This window comes from Ascaphus truei, chromosome 6, assembly GCF_040206685.1.
Source record: "Ascaphus truei isolate aAscTru1 chromosome 6, aAscTru1.hap1, whole genome shotgun sequence".
Lineage (NCBI taxonomy): Eukaryota > Metazoa > Chordata > Amphibia > Anura > Ascaphidae > Ascaphus > Ascaphus truei.
Genome location: NC_134488.1, coordinates 91,518,007 through 91,535,872, shown reverse-complemented (window position 1 = coordinate 91,535,872; position 17,866 = coordinate 91,518,007). Strand labels below are relative to the sequence as shown.

Sequence of the window (17,866 nt, the reverse complement as noted above, 5' to 3'; positions counted from 1 at the left end):
TATTACAGGACGTAATGTAAAAATAACAAGACTACAGATGTGTAAAATCTCTGCCTGATTTCACAAACCAGACAAACTTTGCCCATCTTCGTCTGTGCAAATGTTTACTAAGAGTGTTGCCAAAAAATGTGCAAAGCATTGTTCTGTTTTCTGCAATATGTACTTGCTGTAAAACACTCTCTATTTATTTTTCTCCCCCCCGCACTTCAGATTGCAAAGAATAAAGGACTTACACCCAAAAGGAAGAAGATTGATCGTAACCCTAGAGTTAAACATCGTGAAAAATTCAGGCGTGCCAAGATTCGCAGAAAGGGACAGGTATGTGCACGTACATCTTCTAACTGTACTATAATTAGAGCAGTAAATATGTTCTATCGGTATTAGTTTTCATAAGATTTGACCCTTTTCCTAGTTACATCTATAAAAAAAAAAAAAGAAACTGGACACGATAACTTGCTGATATAAATGTTTCCACTTCAGAAAATAATAAATTAGAATAGCTTACAAGTGATAAGTAAAAGCAGCAGTCCATGTTGATCGCCTTACTTTAGTTTCTATTTACTTTAATTGGTCTCTTCTTGCCCGTCCCTTTTTTTTTTTTTAAATTTATCTGATGTGGCAGGAGATGGCAAATAAAAAAATACCACTTGTCATGTCTGATAGGTCTGCGACCCTGTCTTTCCCCATTATCGAGAGATAAATGTTTGAAATATATAGTGTTTGGGAAGTTAAAATGGAACCCAATACAGTCAGAAGCTAGAGCTTAGGAACATCATTATTTTGAACAGTGTGTGTGTGTGTGTGTGTGTGTGTGTGTGTGTGTGTGTGTGTGTGTGTGTGTGTGTGTGTGTGTGTGTGTGTGTGTGTGTGTGTGTGTGTGTGTGTGTGTGTGTGTGTGTGTGTGTGTGTGTGTGTGTGTGTGTGTGTGTGTGTGTGTCCAGATACTAACATTGCGTTAAACTCATAGGCTTTGGGTGTGGGGGTTGACGCTTTTCGAATGCTCCTGGAAATTGTGAAAACTGGAGCAGAATTTTTATTTTGCCCTCAATATAAACAAGAAAGGCTTTTGATCTTTATTATTCAGTTATTTTATATATTTTTTTAAGCTTATTCTAAATAGCACAGACGTACTCCACGCTCTTAAACAATGTATTGTGTATGTTCTAGCAGCACTGAACAATATACAGTAGCAGACTAAACTGTACCACATGCATAATAAACATGAATAAATGCATTGAATAAAGGTCCCTGTATAAAGAAGAAAGTAAGGTAGTTAGTCTAGCTTTTGCATTATATGTTTTGACTTGGCAAGGTCTAGAACACTTTCCATGAGTAGACACCCTTTTTTTTTATTCAAGGAAAAGTGGGGTGTGTTTTCAACATTTTCTTAAACTTTTTTTTTTCTCCCCCATCTAAGGTTCGAGAGGTACGCAAGGAGGAGAGCAGATATTCCGGTGAATTATCTGGCATTAGAGCTGGAGTTAAGAAAAGTATTAAGCTTAAATAGCGCGTGCCTGGGAATTACATCACCTGATTACAAGAGATATTGTATAATAAACAATTGCATATGTATTTTTAAAAATGTTTATTTTTTTCCATAAAGACTTGCTACACATTCCTAGTAAATACATTATGTACACTGAATAATGTGTTTTAATCTGAGCTTGCTGTATTACATTGAAAGAAAACTCAACAGCAACTAAACGTTTCAGTACCATAGTTACAGCAGATAACACTAGCTCCCTTGCCCTTCCACTCATAGGTACAGTAAGAGATAAACCTCTGGTTAATATGTGCTTGACTTGCATTGATCTTTTAGACAACTGTTTCTGTGGATATCGTTTTGGCTCCTATCTAAGCAAGAACATATGCATTAGATAAACCTACCTGTAGATATTTATAACAGTTTGGCTTTCTGAGGCGTAGGACCACAGGATTAGTAATTGCCTTACTACAGCCTTTCCGTTGGCAGTTCTAAAATGGGATGCAGAATATTCTGTCCTGCAGTGCCAGTCCTGCTCTTACCACTTCAATGAAATAGCTTTGAGCCAAGCTAATGATTAACGCTTTGAAGTATGTTGTAGTCTGATGTGCATCAGTAAGCATCATTTTCTGTATTAATAGCACCCACATACAATTCTGTTTAGTGTTTACTGCAGGTGGTTTCACCTGCTTACAGTATTTTAAGAATCTTTGTTTTGCAAAAGGAAAGCTATAAGACTATTTCAATCATCCCAACCGGAAGATACATATGTACTTAACCGAGTCTGGTACAGTAAAGAAACTGCTATGAAAATAAAAAAAAGGAACCGATGGGAGTCTGATCTTGCCTATATATAAAAATAAACACTGCTTACTGAACTGTTTTTTTAATTATCTGGCAAAACGTTGCACATTAGATGCAGGCATTGCCTATGAAAAGAAGTTGGAGATATCCATGGCTTATGTTTTGAAATACTTGCAGGCCGCAGCTCCTGTGCAGTATGGCTTAATAGCTCTTAATTTAGTCCATCTATAAAACTTGCGTGGCGCGATGTTACATCCTTGATTATCTTCTCTTCTATTTCCACACCTAGTCCGTCTTCTTCCTCAGAGACCGAGAGGTTAGTCTCCTCTGTGCTAGTTACAACTACAACATACGATCTCCTTGAGTCCAGGACATTGGCTACGACAACTTGGTGCCGATAGGTTGCCAAAGCTTTCCGTGCTCTCTCGATTAAAATCAGCGGGTCAGTCTCCAGTTTAAAAGAAATAACAAATGCCTTGGGAGCCCAATCTTTTACCAACGGAGAAAGCATTTTAGGCACTATCTTCATTGTGAGCTGAAGAAGAATATAAAAGTGACATTAGCAATTTAAAAAAAGCTATACTTTTATATATTCACATGGAAAGATACTGGGGAGAAGATATGAAAGGATAACAGGTAGATGTAAAGCTAGGGAGAAGGGGATCCCTGTTGGAATACAATAATGTGGGTAATTTGAAACCCGTGAGAGATTAACACTGGCCCCTTCACAGTATGAGTTTGTATTATACTTTCTTCCTAATGAAACACTCATTTTATACTTGATGTTTTTAACTAGTAAAGGAGAACGTGTGGATCGAAGGAGTAGGTGAGGGATGCACTTAGGTGGGACTGGTAACAGAGGATCCAAGGCAGTATTAATATTCTCAGAACAGATCTGGGTACTCTGTAGATGTATTTATCAACTAGTTCAACACTAGAATAATCATCAGAGACTTGGATGTAAACCTACTATGCATTTATTAAACTAGTCCCATGTTTTGCTTCTTCATAAAACCGTTAAAGACAAAATACAGGGAAACTGATACACACCTTGTGAGAGCAGTAAATGCAGTAAAGAATGTTATTCACTGTGTGCGGAAGCAGTGGAGCAGCAATCGAAGGGGGCGATTAGTGTGTGAATTTTTATTTAACAGTTTGAAGCAGGGGGGGGGGGTGCTGAACGATTAATTTAATCTCCAGCCATACCATACTTCCAGAAATACCACCCATGGGGGTGTCAGTATCGCCTGCAAATGTAATGCTCCCGTGGGCCAATAGGAAGCGGTGACAGATCTCACAGCTTCCTACTGGCCAACGAGCTTCAAAAAGCAGCCATTACGTGATCCCTGGTAACCGAGCGCAGCAGCTACCGGCACCCCCTATTGAGGTAATTATCTCGGGAAGCAGGGGGTACAAGGAGATGAAATTAATGGGGTTCAGCTGTGGAGACATGCTTCAATCCTATGTTTAAAAAAAAAACAAAAAAACACCTGCCTTATTCTGCTAAGGCTTTCAGATCGCTGCTGTAAAGCTTCCTAGCAATGGGTTTCCAATTCTGATTTGAATATACAGTACAGCAATGTACTGTGCTGCCAGGAATGCATACAAACCTCTGTAGCCAGGCCAAAGCATTTTATGGATACAAAGAGAGGGGAAAAAATACATACAACCAGAAGCTTGCCAACAACAACAATACACTCTTGTAAAACCAATACTCGTTACAGCTCAGATAATGAATTGTAGCTTTTTAAATGGCAAGGGATGATAGTCTTTGCCACATACATTTGCTCCGTTTGAGCTTTTATGTGGACTTAAGAAAATAATTCTACTCTGCAAGCCTTTTCATTTATGGCACGTGCACCGTATGAATATTAAATGTGGACAATTTCGCTTTACAGTGCTTTGGGAAGAATATGTAATTGGTGAAAGCAGACCTGTTGCACCAACAAAAATGGAACTTATATAAAAAGCACATTTTCCTGATCACCCTGGCAGTGGGCACCATTGGGTTAATCCCTTCTCACTCTAGGTAGGACAGGAAGTAGACTTTTGCAGGTAGGCCATATAAGGCCCCTCCCTCTACCTGCACACTAGTCTTTTTCCTGTCCTCACAGCTAGGTGTAGGATTTGTTATTTTTTAACAGGGCTCACCTACTGCACTTTGTGCAGATAACCAGGGTCTCAACCTCTCTCCCCTGAAGCTCCGCGGTGCGCCCTGCGGGGGGCAAGTCGGAGACCCCTTAGAGTCGGGGGTGCCCCTGTTGGGTGGGGGGAAACGGCTGCAGCAGGAGGAACTTAGTGCAATGCCCAAGACACGAGGCGCACAATGCTGCAGCAGGGACCAATGGAGGCCCAGACTCACCGCATAAGCGCCAGTACGCTGCGGTAAAGTACCCGGCAGCCCGCCACAGCGGAAGGGGGAGCAGCAATAGCTGCGAGCGGAGGAGCTCGGAGACCGCAACAGCGTGGCAACGCGGCGGTACTACCCCAGGAATCCGCGGGGAACCTAGGAGGTTCAGAGGACCGCAGGATACTGCGGTGAAGGGTACAAGGCACGTAGCCGCTCGGGAGCGCGCGCGTGCAGGCCGGCAAGTGCGTGCAGGGACACGCGAGCCGCGCGGGTGCATGAGCACGAGCACTTGATGACGTCACGGATGCGACGGCCACACGATGTATGTGTGAGTGAAGCTGCAGCATGGAACGCTCAGCAGGGAGAAGCCAAGTGCTGGATATGGATGCAAAAATGGAAACACCCAAAACATCAGTTCCCAAGACTAGGTGAGTCCTTAGTTTAGTTCTACAATGGGAAAAAAGAGATGGTATATATATATATACATTAGGGTGTATGTTTAGCATTTATTTTGTTTTTATAAATTAGTTCAGTGGTTACCCTCCCAGAAGCAGGATCTTCAAAAGGGACGGGGGAATCCCTGCAACATAAATGAAGGTTGCTAAGAAACTAAATGGTGTTCAGCTTGTAGAAACCAGCCCTAATAGGGAAGTAATTATGTGAAGATTGTCTTAAGACACCTGCAGGTGATACCAGTGAACAAATGAGCATTTTCTTTATTGATGAAGGAGGAGAGTTGATGCGGCAGTGCAGCAAGCTGTTAACCCTGCGCAGGAAAGATCTATATCCCAGACCAGTCTGGATAAGGGGAAAGGTTTTTCATCATATGGGTCTGAAAGTGATTGTTTTCATGTGTCAGAGAATGAAATGGATTCATCAGATCAAGATATTCAGGAATAATCTGAAATTGATGTAGAAAGGGTGGATCCACTCATCAAAGCCTTGATACAGGTTTTTGAACTGAAAGACATTTAGGAGTTAACACAATGGTGATCTTGTGGCTCACAGAGTTGGGGTGTGCAGTGTTTGAGCTGATACTTGGAAGAAGTTGTGGGATCGAATCCAAACAGGAGGAGGTTGAAAACAGGCACCTCTGAAATTTAAAAAAAAAAAAAAAAAAAAAAAAGTGTCCTGGCTGCTTCAAGAGTTGTACTGGCCTGCTTTGACAGGCTAGGCGTGCTACTACTGCTGCTACTACTGCTGCTACTACTGCTGCTACTACTGCTACTGCTGCTACTACTGCTACTATTGCTACTAGTAATACTACTGCTTTTACTGCTGCTGCTTTAAAAGGTAGAGTCTTTACTATCCATCAAGTAATTAAGCACCTCATTCAGGTGGAGTTGGCGCAACCAGACGCCGGAGTATTACGCCTAAAAGGTTTGGGAAGATGTATCCATTCCCACAAGAGGAAATGAGAAAGTGGGAGGTTAGCCCAAAGGTGGATCTTGCTATTTCCAGAATAGTAAAAAAGACCACAATTCCCTTAGAGGAGGCAGCGTCATTAAAAGACGCTATGGATAAAAGGATGGATTATGCATTAAAAAAAAAAAAAAGCATATGTTACGGCAGGAACAGCCTACAAGCCAGCCATAGCAACTACATCAATTGCTAGAGCTATGCGAGTGTGGATTGCCAATATTGAAGAGGCAATAGACAAGGGTGTAAAAAGAAGTACTATTCTTAAGGCGTTGTCAGTGGTGAAATGGGCAACTGATTACATAGCAGAAGCCTCATTGGATGCAGTAAAAATAGCAGCCAAGTCTATGGTACGAGCGGTATCAGCAAGAGGAGCTTTATGGCTCAGACAGTGGATGGCTGACACAGCATCAAAGAACACCTTATGTACATTACCATTTGAAGGTGAATTCCTATTCGGCAGCAAACTAGATGCAATAATAACAAAGGCATCAGGACAGAGCCAGGAGATTCAGTCTCCAACAGATGAATAAAATCAAGATAAAGAGATGTTTAGCTTCTGAGAATCCAGCTGTTATAGGAATACGGCTTTAAGGAAATTACTACAGGCAGAAGTAATAGAAAAGGTAAGAGGAAGCGGAATTTTTCCAGAATAATTTTGGTAAAGATGCCTACAGGGGATTACAGAGCAATACTAGACCTAAGAAAGGTAAATTCAGTCTTGAAGATAAGAAAGTTCAAGATGGGGTCTGTAAATCTGATTATACAAGAGGTACAGCCAGGAGACTGGATGGTGGCGATAGACTTAAAAGACGCTTATTACATGTACCAATAGCAAAAGGGCATCAAAGATTCCTAAGGTTTGCAGTAAATCAAGAGTATTATCAATACACAGCACTAACATTGGTCTGGCAACTTCCCCAAGGTCGTTTACAAAGGTTCTAGCCCCTCTAGTGGCAGAGATGAGAAAGGGGGGTAGAGATATACCCTTACCTGGACGACATCCTGGTAAAATCAAAGAATGGGGGGAAACTCCAACAAGACCAGAAAATGGTAATAACCTTCCTAGAACATCACGGTTGGTTAATAAACAGAGACAAGAGCATTGGGTACCCACTCAGCTCTTAAGATTTCTGGGAGTGAGATTGCCAGAGGCAAAGGGGCTAGACAGCCATGCGAACAAGGAGGCTCAGAAAAGCTACCAGGACTTCTGCAGAAGAATGCATGAGACTCCTGGGGAAATTCGCTTCAACATTAAGCGTTGCATATGAGACCTCTGCAAAAACAATTTTCTGCAACAATGGAACGGGAATCACAAAGACACAAGACAAAGAATCTTGTTACACCCACAAACAAAACAAGAGTTAAAATGGTGGGAAGATACCCGAAACCTGGTCAAAGGGAAAACGCTACAACCTGTGCACTGGTTAAAAATTACAACAGATGCGAGCAAGACAGGTTGGGGGGCTCAGATGGGAGAAGAAGTGGTGCAAGGAACCTGGGGAAATCAGGTAAACCACTTACCATCAAATCTGCTGGAATTAAAAGCAGTACAAAAGGCCCTAGAAGTTTTCCAGGACAAAATAAGAGATGGCTGTATAAGATAGAATCAGACAACAGCTCTGTGGTCAAATATATAGCCAAACAAGGAGGAACCAGGAGCAGAAAGCTGATGAAGCTCACAGCAGAAATACTCGGTTGGGCAGAGTGCCACTTGTCGGATATCACAGCCATACATATCCCAGGACTAGAAAATGTCACAGCAGACTTTCTAAGTCGCAATATCATTCACCCAGGAGAATGGGCGTTAAATCCAGGAGTATTCCAAGACCTGGTAGAGCGATGGGGTCAACCAGACATCGATCTGATGGCGACACACCAGAATCGCAAAGTAAGGAACTATTGTTCCAGACAATTTCACCCAAGCGCACAAGCTACAGATGCTCTCAGTCTCAAATGGGACTTCAAATTGGGATACCTGTTCCCTCCAATTCCTCTGATTCCAAAAACAATCAGGAAAATCAGAGAAGAGAGAGCAGAGGTGATATTCATAGCACCATACTGGCCAAGAAGGCTTTGGTTTACACAACTGGTAAATATGGCAGTGGATACACCATGGCACATACCAGATCAAAAAGGCCTGATGCAACAGGGGCCAATAAGCCATCCAAATACCAAACAATGGGCTTTGACGGCATGGCGATTGAGCGGGAGACATTGAGACTGAAGGGTTGTTCAGAGAAAACAATTCAAACCCTCTTACAAGCAAGGAGAAGTTCCACATCAAGAGTATACCATAGAATCTGGCTCTGCTTTTGTGATTGGTGTGAAAAAGAGAGAAAATTTCCTTTCACCAAAAATTGTATCTATAGTGGAATTCCTGCATAAAGGATTTGAGAAAGGTCTCAGTCTCAGCTCATTAAAAGTACAAGTGTCGGCACTATCAGCTTTGTTGGAAAGAAATCTGGCAGTAGAAAGACTGATAATCAGGTTCTTTCAAGCAGTTAAAAGGTTAAAACCTCAAATTAAGAACAGAGTACCTACATGGGACTTGTCGTTAGTCTTGGATGTATTAACAGCAGCTCCGTTTGAACCAATACAGGACATTGGCCTAAAATGGTTGTCTGGGAAAATGGCGTTTCTGATAGCAATCACCTCGGCAAGGAGAGTGGGAGAACTACAGGCGCTATCTGCTAAGGAGCCATTCCTAATCATACATCAAGACAAGGCAGTTCTTAGACCGATACATCAATTCCTGCCAAAGGTGGTATCACAGTTCCACATAAGTCAGGAGATGGTGATCCCGTCATTTTGTCCAGAACCAAAAAATGAGAAAGAGGAAAGGTTACACAAATTGGACGTGGTAAGATGTCTTAAGGTGTACCTAGAAAGGATGAGAGATATCCGAAAGTCTGACAAATTATTTGTCATCCCAGAGGGACCAAAGAAGGGACAAGCGGCATCAAAGACTACAATTGCACAGTGGATGGTGTCTTGTATCAAAGAGCTTATGAAAGCAAAGGACAAGATAAACCTTTGAAGGTGAAGGCCCATTCTACAAGGGCCATAGCTACTTCATGGGCATTCAAAGCCCAGGCCACACCAGGGCAGATATGTAAAGCAGCTGTCTGGTCCTCATTCAATACATTTCTGAAATACTACAGACTAGACGTACAATCATCAGCTGACGCAAGCTTTGGACGTAGAGTCTTAGAAACTGTAGTGAAATAAAGTGTAAAGGGTATTAATAAAGGTTGAACTGATAAGACATTAAACTGGTGTTGTCTATTCTGATGTTCCCTCCCTAAAAATTGCACTGCTTGGGTATGTCCCAATGGTGCCCACTGCCAGGGTGATCAGGAAATGAGATAATTTAAACAACTTACCGTAATTTTCTTTTCCTGGAACCATGGCAGTGGGCACATAGTTACCCTCCCTATGTATGTCTAATGCCTATCAGTTATATATTTTCAGCTATGGAAGAATCGTAAGACTAGTGTGCAGGTAGAGGGAGGGGCCTTATATGGCCTACCTGCAAAAGTCTACTTCCTGTCCTACCTAGAGTGAGAAGGGATTAACCCAATGGTGCCCACTGCCATGGTTCCAGGAAAAGAAAATTACGGTAAGTTGTTTAAATTTTCTCCTATCTTATTCAAACATTTCAATAAACTGAAGAGGATTTATTTTTAGAACTAGTTACAGTATTTAGAGTTCTGATCTAAGCGGTTAACACACACATAAATGATCAATATTAGGACAGAAGGGTATGGGTTAAAGTGTGTACAGGATTGGGACATTACAAAAAGCATATACAGTACAGCATGTGAAGAGAATTAGATAAGGGGCTGATGCAGTATGCAAGGCCTGAAAGATGACATGAGATATTACCTAGCAAGGAACACACATCTGGAAGTGGAAAGGGAGCAGGAATGTAATATATGTTGTTTCATTGCATCCGTCAAAGATTACATGAATATACACTACCTGCAATGGTCCACTGGATGACTGCATTTTATGTTCTGGCATCTCTGAAGCAGGTATATAGAAATCTGAAACTGCTGCTGCCAAATAGAACATCGCATTTGATCCTGAAATAAAAGCAATTCGTTTCTGTAAATCTTGCATGAACAAGGAACTATGGCCTGAGAAAAAATAATTTGGATATTGCTGGCAACCAAAGGTAAGGTATATAATAATGCCATAGTTTCGCACCCCTGAGTTAATGTATAATTATATGAAATGTCTAATGCAGGAGCACAACCAGAAACTCATCGGGGTGCAAATCTTTGTTTTGTAAAAAAATGTGCAGCACATCTGCTATTAGTGTATTTATTATTACAAACAAAAGAATGAAACTACTATTTCAACTTAAAAAAACAAAGTCTTCAGCCCTGCCCTCCCCAAAAAAAACACCCACTCTCCCTCTCCCAGTAGAAACAAAAAGACCATCTTACTGCTCAGTTATACCACTTTCCAGCACTAGTGCTTGCTGCTGAAGAGGCCCGCTGCAAAGGCGCAAGCATTATAGAAACTAGTACTTCAAATCACATGGCACAAGCTTCGTCACTAGAAAGAGTAATTATTATTATGTAAAAACATGGGGAATAAATAAAAAAAATACAAGACTTTTTTAACAGAATAAATCATTGTGCTGCTAAACAAGCTTGTGCCATGTGGTTTGAAGTACTGGTTTCTACATAAACTTATTGTTTGAAAACCTTCAGCATGTATAGAAAATTACCATTATCTTAGCTTTAGGCTGCGTCCATAGTAGAACGCGCTAGCTTCCGCGCGCCTCGGGACAGCACGCTTACCTGCAGCAGGAGAGATTTCCTGTCCTACAGACGACAGGGAGGCGTGTCGGGGGCGTGGCCGTGATGTCACCGTGCTGGTTCACCCTCATTGGGCAAATCGCTCACGTGACACCATCGCGCGGGAAATGCAAACTTGTTTGTAGCATGCAGCACCAGTCTCCCCATCGCGCATGTGGGCACGCACTCTGCACATGTGCATTGGCGTCCTAGTGGTTTTGGCGCAAGCTACGTAGCTCACGACGTATCCTGCACTATAGAAGCAGCCTTAGCCTCCCTTAAACTAACCTATACTTTAACATGGACCTTCAAACAAAGATCTGGCTGCACACCATATAACCCAAGCATAAACAATCAAATATGAATATAGTGAAATGTATATTTGTAATAATCCTGAAAGTAATTCCTATCCGCTGCTGCAGTCTGATTAATTAACAGATCGGTGCCTATCACAACAGCCTCATTTGATACCTAGAAAAATCAGAATTCAATTCGCCATCCAACTCTCCTCCTATCGTATGTAAAGTGGAAAAAGCCACATTTTTAAAATTCAATAAACTTGTAACTTCATTTTCTCACGTATCTGCGCTGAGCAGAGCGGGGCAACAGAGGAGGACGACAGTGGGAGGCAGCAGGCGAAGGCGACGGAGGACCGTGGGAGCAGAGGAGTCGCTCGGAGCTGGACGACGGGAACGGAGCAGGGAGCAGAGGACTCAGGAGTTGGACGGCCGGGGCGAGTGAGCTGTAGCAGCGGCAGACACCGGAAGGCAGTGAGGACTTCCAGATCAAACTGCTGGGGCACGTTCCTCCCCTGCCCCCTTCTCCGCTCCCGCCGTCCAACTCCCGACCTGCTCTGTTCCCACGGTCCAACTCGGAGTGACTCCTCTGCCAAACTGCTCCGCTCCCTTGGTTCTCAGTCATCTTCTCCCGCCACCTCCCACAGTCATCCTCCTCTGCCCCCTGATCCAATATATAAAAATCTTTTTATTTTTTTTTGGGTGGGTGCAAATGCATCTTGACAAAGTCCCACGGGATGAAACGCGTTGGTGCATTTGTTTCTTTCACTTTTTTGTGAACTGATGAATTATATAATTGAATGCTGATCAGTCATGTAATGGCATTTGAAGTTGGAATGTCAATGGCAAAGGAATGATATGCTTTGCCGCATAGTTTGCTCTATTTATCTTTTCAATGGTATTGATTACAAATTAAATACTTATTGTCACCTGGTGCAAGTCACTATCTCCCTGTACCTCAGACACCAAAATTAGATTGTAAGCAGGACAGGGACTACTTGTGCCTACAACAATCTATGTTCTGCACACAGTCAGGACCATATTATCAAACCAATATTGAAACAATGTGCAAAATGTATTTATTAAAGCAGCAGTCCAAGCTACCAGTTTTTTTTTTTTTCTCCCTTTATGTACATCAGTACAATCCACACAATGATAAGTAATTAAGTTAAATTGCTGCTAAATCGGCGAAGATTCGGCTTGGGGGTTCACTAAATGGTTGTCAGTGCAGCAGAAGAGGACTAAGGCTAAGGTCCCGTTGCACGCGTCCGCACGGCTGGCTTGCTTGCCGGCGGCGCGTGCAACTCGCTGTACCGCGATCTGCGGTCTACAGGCTACTTTTCTCGGAGCGGGGGGGCGTGGCCAAACGGGTCGGGGGGGCGCGGCCATGACGTGAGGGGGCGCGGCCATGACGTGAGGGGCCGGAGCGGGAGGGAGTGGGAGGATTGACAGGGAGGGGGGGGCGTGGCTTGAGCGGAGGGACCCGCTACTCTTCCCCCCCCCTCCCTCCACGGGCTGCCACGGGCTGCAGGTAAGTAAAAAAAACACACACACGCAGGCACTCATACATACATACACACACACACACACAGGCAGGCACTCACGCACTCATACACACACACACACACACACACACACAGACAGAGACAGGCACGCACGCACTCATACACACACACACAGACAGAGACAGGCACACACACACACACACAGGCAGGCACGCACTCAGACACACACACAGAGAGGCACTCACGCTGCTTTCACTCCACACTCCTCCCCGCTCCCCGAAGCCTCTCCTCCTCCCGCAGCCTCCCCTCCCCATTGGCTCACAGCCACACCACGTGACGCGTCAACGCTAGGAAACACCATTATGTGGTGTCTCCTAGCGGCTGACGCGCCACAGCGTGTAGTCAGCTGTGCAGCCAGTGGGGACCGGGACCGGCTCGCGAGGATTCCCCTGCTGGTGGGGAACTCGCTACATTGCCGCCCGCGCCAACGAGCGCAGCGGGTCCCAGGCCTAAAGATGTAAAGTTCTAGGGGGAAGATTATCTGACCAGGCAGTCATTAAATACAATTGGTGCCCTGCTAGAGGGCTCAAAAATGGTGTGCCAGAGCCTGTTTCAGAACAAGAAAGGGATGTGACTTTGTAAATGGTTGCTATAGGAACAAAACAATGCATGTTACATCATACACATCACAGAAACATGGCTAACCCATAAAACCCCCAATGCAAATATCACTATTCAGGGATACTCCATTTCTAGGAGAGTTAGGTCAAAGAGGAGGAGGGGTGTTATTTTATATTGCAGACACCTTACAATTTACACTGTTAAATTGCCCCCCAAGCCCACCCTCTTTTGAAATCCTAGTTGGCAAAATCTACCTCTCATTTTCTAAGCCTATCTACCGTCCCCCCCGTCCCCCAAAGCCCCTCTACAGTCTCTGACTGATGTCACCCAGTTTCTTGGCTCCATTTCCTCTCTGAATGAGAAGAGTGAGCTGGCTAGTTCTTGGGGATTTCAACTTCAATTAGCTCGACCCTAAAAACCACAAAATCCAGATACAAATCAAGTCACTTAACACAACGCAACTCATTTCCCAACCCACACGGACAAACCTGAAATCGCACAACCATTCCTTGCTAGACCGGATTCTCTCCTCAAATCCCAGCAGAATCCAATCCTCTGGCACCCTTCCTGATATTCAGTTACTATGCAATAGTGTACTGTGTAAGGAAAATTAAACCACCCCAATCAAGCCCTAAAGTTCTCCACACTAGAACATTTAGAAACTTTAACCCACAACAGTTTCTGGCTGACCTTACCAACTGCCCTTGGTACAGAATCGACTTAATTCCCGACCCTGATTCTGCACTCAACTATTTCCAATTAGAGTTCTTAAAACTCTGTGATACACATGCTCCACTACGCAGAAGAGTACGGGGTGCCCACCCTTAGGGGGTTACAACTAACCTTATAGCACTATACCATTTTAGGGATACCTTGTGGAAAAGCTGGTTCAGGTGTCCGGCAACTTTTTCTGTCAGCGCAGGGGGGGCGTGACCAAAACATTGACTGGCGCTGATTGGCTGAGGAGGTCATGTGACCCCCTACGTGCGCCCCAAAGTCAATTTGTCTCAGCAAGCGCCCAGCGCCCGTGACCATAAATGCATGCTCATGAGTGTGCGCGGCCGGACAAATTAAAATTGACTGTGCTGACCGCACTAAGAACGGTCAGCGGCAGCGTGGACGCAGCCTAAGGCCGCGCTTATAGTGCCGGCGACGGCACCCGTCGCCACTAGCAAAAGTTATATTTTAGTTTTAAGAGACGTCGCTGGCGACAAGGCCAGTGACGTCACAAAGGAGGCGGGCAGCGATCTCTGATTTGTTTAGACAGTCACATTTGGCGAGTGTCTCTAAAAAAATCAAATTTACCCGGCTTCAAAATTTTTGGTAGCGATGGCTTACAAATTTTTGGTAGCGAGTGCTTGCGACAGAGTCAATGGATTTGTTTTGGAGTGACGTCGCGGTCGCCAGGCACTATAAGCACAGCCTAAGTGTGCTGGTCAGAAAGCGTATCGCACAGCAGATGCTAATGCCAATTATCGACTTCGGGGACATAGTATACGGCTCGGCACCCCAAACCCACCTTAGCAAACTTGATACACTCTACAATATGCCGTTTTGTTCTCCAATGCAACTACAACACACAATCACTGTGAAATGTTCAAAGAAGTAGATTGATCATCACTTGAGTCTAGGCGCAAAATTCAAACACTTTCTGGGCAAGCTACCTGTCTTCGTGAACAAACTCCTCACCCCTACCACATGCAGCACTTATCTGAGATCTGACTCCAAAAGGCTGTTCATGGTCCCACGGTTCAGCAACGTATTCGGCCGTTCCTCCTTCTCTTACCGTGCACCCCAAGACTGGAACAGTCTACCGGAGACTCTCACAGCCACCACCAGTCTAAGTTCTTTCAAAACTAAGGCTGCGCTTATAGTGCGTGCTACGGATGACGTCACCCCCTGCGAAAGTTGTATTTCGCTTTGCAGCAACGTCGCAAGTGACCTGGCCATTGTCAAATTTGACAGGCTTCCAAATTTCGCGCCGCCACGTCGCTCCTGTCGCGCTTACTATAAGCGCAAGAGACGGCGGCAATACATTTGTTTTGCCGCAACGTCGCATCGTCTGTACTATAAGCGCAGCCTAAAACTATCACTTTTTTTTCAATCTTTTTTTTATTAGAAAAGGTATAAGATGCATATTACATAACACAGGTTTACAGTTATTTCATTTTATAACATTTGTGACATGCTTTTATTGTGTCATTTTGATGGCCGCTGTTAACGGCAGATGTTAACCCACTGAGTCCTGTATTTAACTGTCCGACCTCCCCTCTTGTTTGGTTTTATACATTCCTGGGTAATCGGTAGGGGAGGTTTAAGGACTGCTCGTGGGTAGTTGCTTGGTACTTTATACCTTTTGGTTTTTATTAGTTGAATAGCTGTCTCACATTTTAATCTAGTCTGTAACTGCTCCATACGTCTATAATATATATTATCTCTAACTGTGCATGTTATGTCTTGTATATAATATATAACCTGTTCACTTATGTAAATGTATTTGTAACCATGTATTTTGTCATACTCTACTCCAGCGTTGCGCAAAGTGGGGGGCAGGAGATTGTGCTGGGGGGGGGGGGGGGGGGGGGGGGCCCACCGGCAGTTGCAGAGGCCCCGCGCTCTTCCCCCAGGCATTTAAATTAAATGACGGGGGATCTTGTGAGGCCCCTGCAACTGTTTACTTACCGGGATCCAGCCATCTGTGTTGCGTCACCATGGCAACGTGGCGTCACACGCCCACGCAGTGTCATTTGACGCTGATGAAGGTAAGCAGGGGGGCGCGAGAGCCGGGGGCAGAGAGACAGGGAGGGCGCAGCACAAAAAGTTTGCGCTCCCCTGCTCTACTCTATGCCCACGACAGACTTGAAAACGAATGGTAACTCTCAATGTATTACAGTACTTCCTGGTAAAACATTTTATAAATAATACATTAAAAATGTCAGGTTTTGTTGTTTTTTTTAATGCTACAAGTATTTTCTCACAATACAGAAATTAAAAAAATAAAAAGTAGGATATTGCTTGGTCTGCAGCTTTAAAGGCACCATGAATAATGTGAATGTGTGTTCTCAGTACAGTATACTTCCAGTGTGTGTCTGGAATAACCTACCCAAAGGGCTCAGAGCCTGTGCTGCTGCAAGCAGTAGGTGCAGGTAATCGGACAGGGTGTTGAACTCCACAGGGAGTAACCTGCCCGAACCCTTCATGCTGTGATAGTCCTGTAACACCTGCACAATCCCGGGTAAATGGGACTGCTTGGCCTCCACCCGGGCAGCGGATTCCCCGGCGGGCTGGAGCTGCAGCGCGTCCAACCAGTTTACAGCCGTGTACCGGCGGCTGTACGGATACATGGAGCGGTGCCGGTGCAGGAAGATCACCGCGTAACCGGCCTGCAGGAAATACTCTGCTGAGGCCGCGCCTCGCCGGCCGCTGCTGAAGTTGTCCAGGAATCGTACCGTGCGCGACTCCAGCGGCACCTTGGTGCCCCCCGAGGTGATCAACACCACCTTCCTGCCCTCGGAGCCGTGCAACCGGGAGAAGTCTGACATGGACTGGGCCGCAGCCTTTATCTCGGCCTGCGGGGCAAAGTCCTGCTGGATCTGGTGAGCTGACATGGGCTCAGCCATCTCTAGTGGGCCGGGGACTTCGGTTCTAGACACGGAGATAGCGCACTGTCGGAGGTGTCACCTCGGTGCTGCTTATCCCACGCTGATAACATCAAGCACTTCCGGGTTCGGAAAGTTAGGTTGGAAAAACTGCGCATTTGAATGCGTCATCACGCAGGGAGCGCTGGGCGGCCATGTTTGATTCTGGCAGAGATTCCATTCGCCCATATGGAACCACGGTGAATCATCATGGATATGCTATACATATAAATTATGGGAGGGTTACTGTTTTTCTAGAAAATGTAATGGTCCGACTATTTCAGAGTATGTATAACACACAGTCAACAGTGCCTGTCATTTTATCAGGGAAATGTGAAGCAATTCTGGGTCAAAGATAGATTTCAAAGAAAAAAATCCTAGTTATTTAAATGAGATTTTGTTCTTAATTAAATGGCGCAGAATTACACCACATTTGCCTTGACTCATAGACCCCTGATAACACCACCGCCCCTGGTATATGTAGTGGCCTTTGGACTCGGTCTACTTTAGTCCGCTTCTGCCACAGATGGGTCTGCTATGTTCTGTGACACGAGTCTGCGATGCTCTGCATATAAGTGCCTTTGCAGACATTCACTTCAAACACATTCATACTGCACGTGTCTGGAATAATAACGGTCTGCTTCCAAATGTCAACGACATCAGCGGACACGTGCAAAGCAAATCCGCAGTGGGAAGCCTGCCGTGCCCGCCACGCGCATCTTGGCCCTAGCAACCGATCGCAGCGTCCTAGCAACGGGAGTCTGGAGAGTCCCCGCAGTGAGCGCTGAGCCTCAGAGGAGGTGCAGGGGGAATCCCCGCTCAGTCCTACATGGCGAATATAAACCCGCTGTCCAACCCCAAAGGGGTGAAAGTACTGTGTGAGTTGTGCAGAAGTCTTGCTTATGTCCAGTGCACTGGGTGCAAAGTCACATACTATTG

General features: G+C 44.6%; 3 protein-coding genes across 5 annotated transcripts in view; 2 read left to right on the top strand and 1 right to left on the bottom strand.

Annotated features, from left to right (window-relative positions):
- UTP3 (UTP3 small subunit processome component) overlaps window positions 1-1,582 on the top strand; it is a 19,316-nt gene extending 17,734 nt beyond the window's left edge. For both annotated transcript variants that reach the window (XM_075605096.1, XM_075605095.1), the window contains exons 15-16: window positions 211-318; window positions 1,418-1,582. In XM_075605096.1, coding sequence (XP_075461211.1) covers window positions 211-318; window positions 1,418-1,507 — 198 coding nt within the window. In that variant the 3' untranslated portion in view covers window positions 1,508-1,582. The remainder of the gene's footprint in view (window positions 1-210; window positions 319-1,417) is intronic.
- PPCS (phosphopantothenoylcysteine synthetase) lies at window positions 1,571-17,571 on the bottom strand. 2 transcript variants are annotated; one of them, XM_075605098.1, is made up of 3 exons: window positions 16,393-17,571; window positions 10,041-10,144; window positions 1,571-2,822 (listed from the first exon to the last, which is right to left on the bottom strand). In XM_075605098.1, exons 1-3 carry the CDS (start codon window positions 16,907-16,909, stop codon window positions 2,499-2,501), a joined length of 945 nt encoding a protein of 314 aa, XP_075461213.1. In that variant the 5' UTR covers window positions 16,910-17,571; the 3' UTR covers window positions 1,571-2,498. The 2 variants fall into 2 exon arrangements, with proteins under 2 accessions (XP_075461213.1, XP_075461214.1); XM_075605099.1 differs by lacking the exons at window positions 10,041-10,144; window positions 16,393-17,571 and adding an exon at window positions 3,782-4,235.
- Window positions 17,148-17,866, top strand: part of ZMYND12 (zinc finger MYND-type containing 12) — a 37,050-nt gene continuing 36,331 nt past the window's right edge. Inside the window, exon 1 of the mRNA XM_075605097.1 lies at window positions 17,148-17,866. Within this exon, the coding sequence (XP_075461212.1) occupies window positions 17,757-17,866 (110 nt within the window). The 5' untranslated portion in view covers window positions 17,148-17,756.

Excerpts from the sequence above, each read along its gene's own strand:
- PPCS (XM_075605098.1), bottom strand. The coding sequence starts at position 16,909 with ATGGCTGAGCCCATGTCAGCTCACCAGATCCAGCAGGACTTTGCCCCG. Across the intron at positions 10,145-16,392 it reads ACAGGCTCTGAGCCCTTTGG|GATCAAATGCGATGTTCTAT; the intron begins GTAGGTTATTCC and ends CTTTTATTTCAG. Across the intron at positions 2,823-10,040 it reads CATCCAGTGGACCATTGCAG|CTCACAATGAAGATAGTGCC; the intron begins GTAGTGTATATT and ends ATTCTTCTTCAG.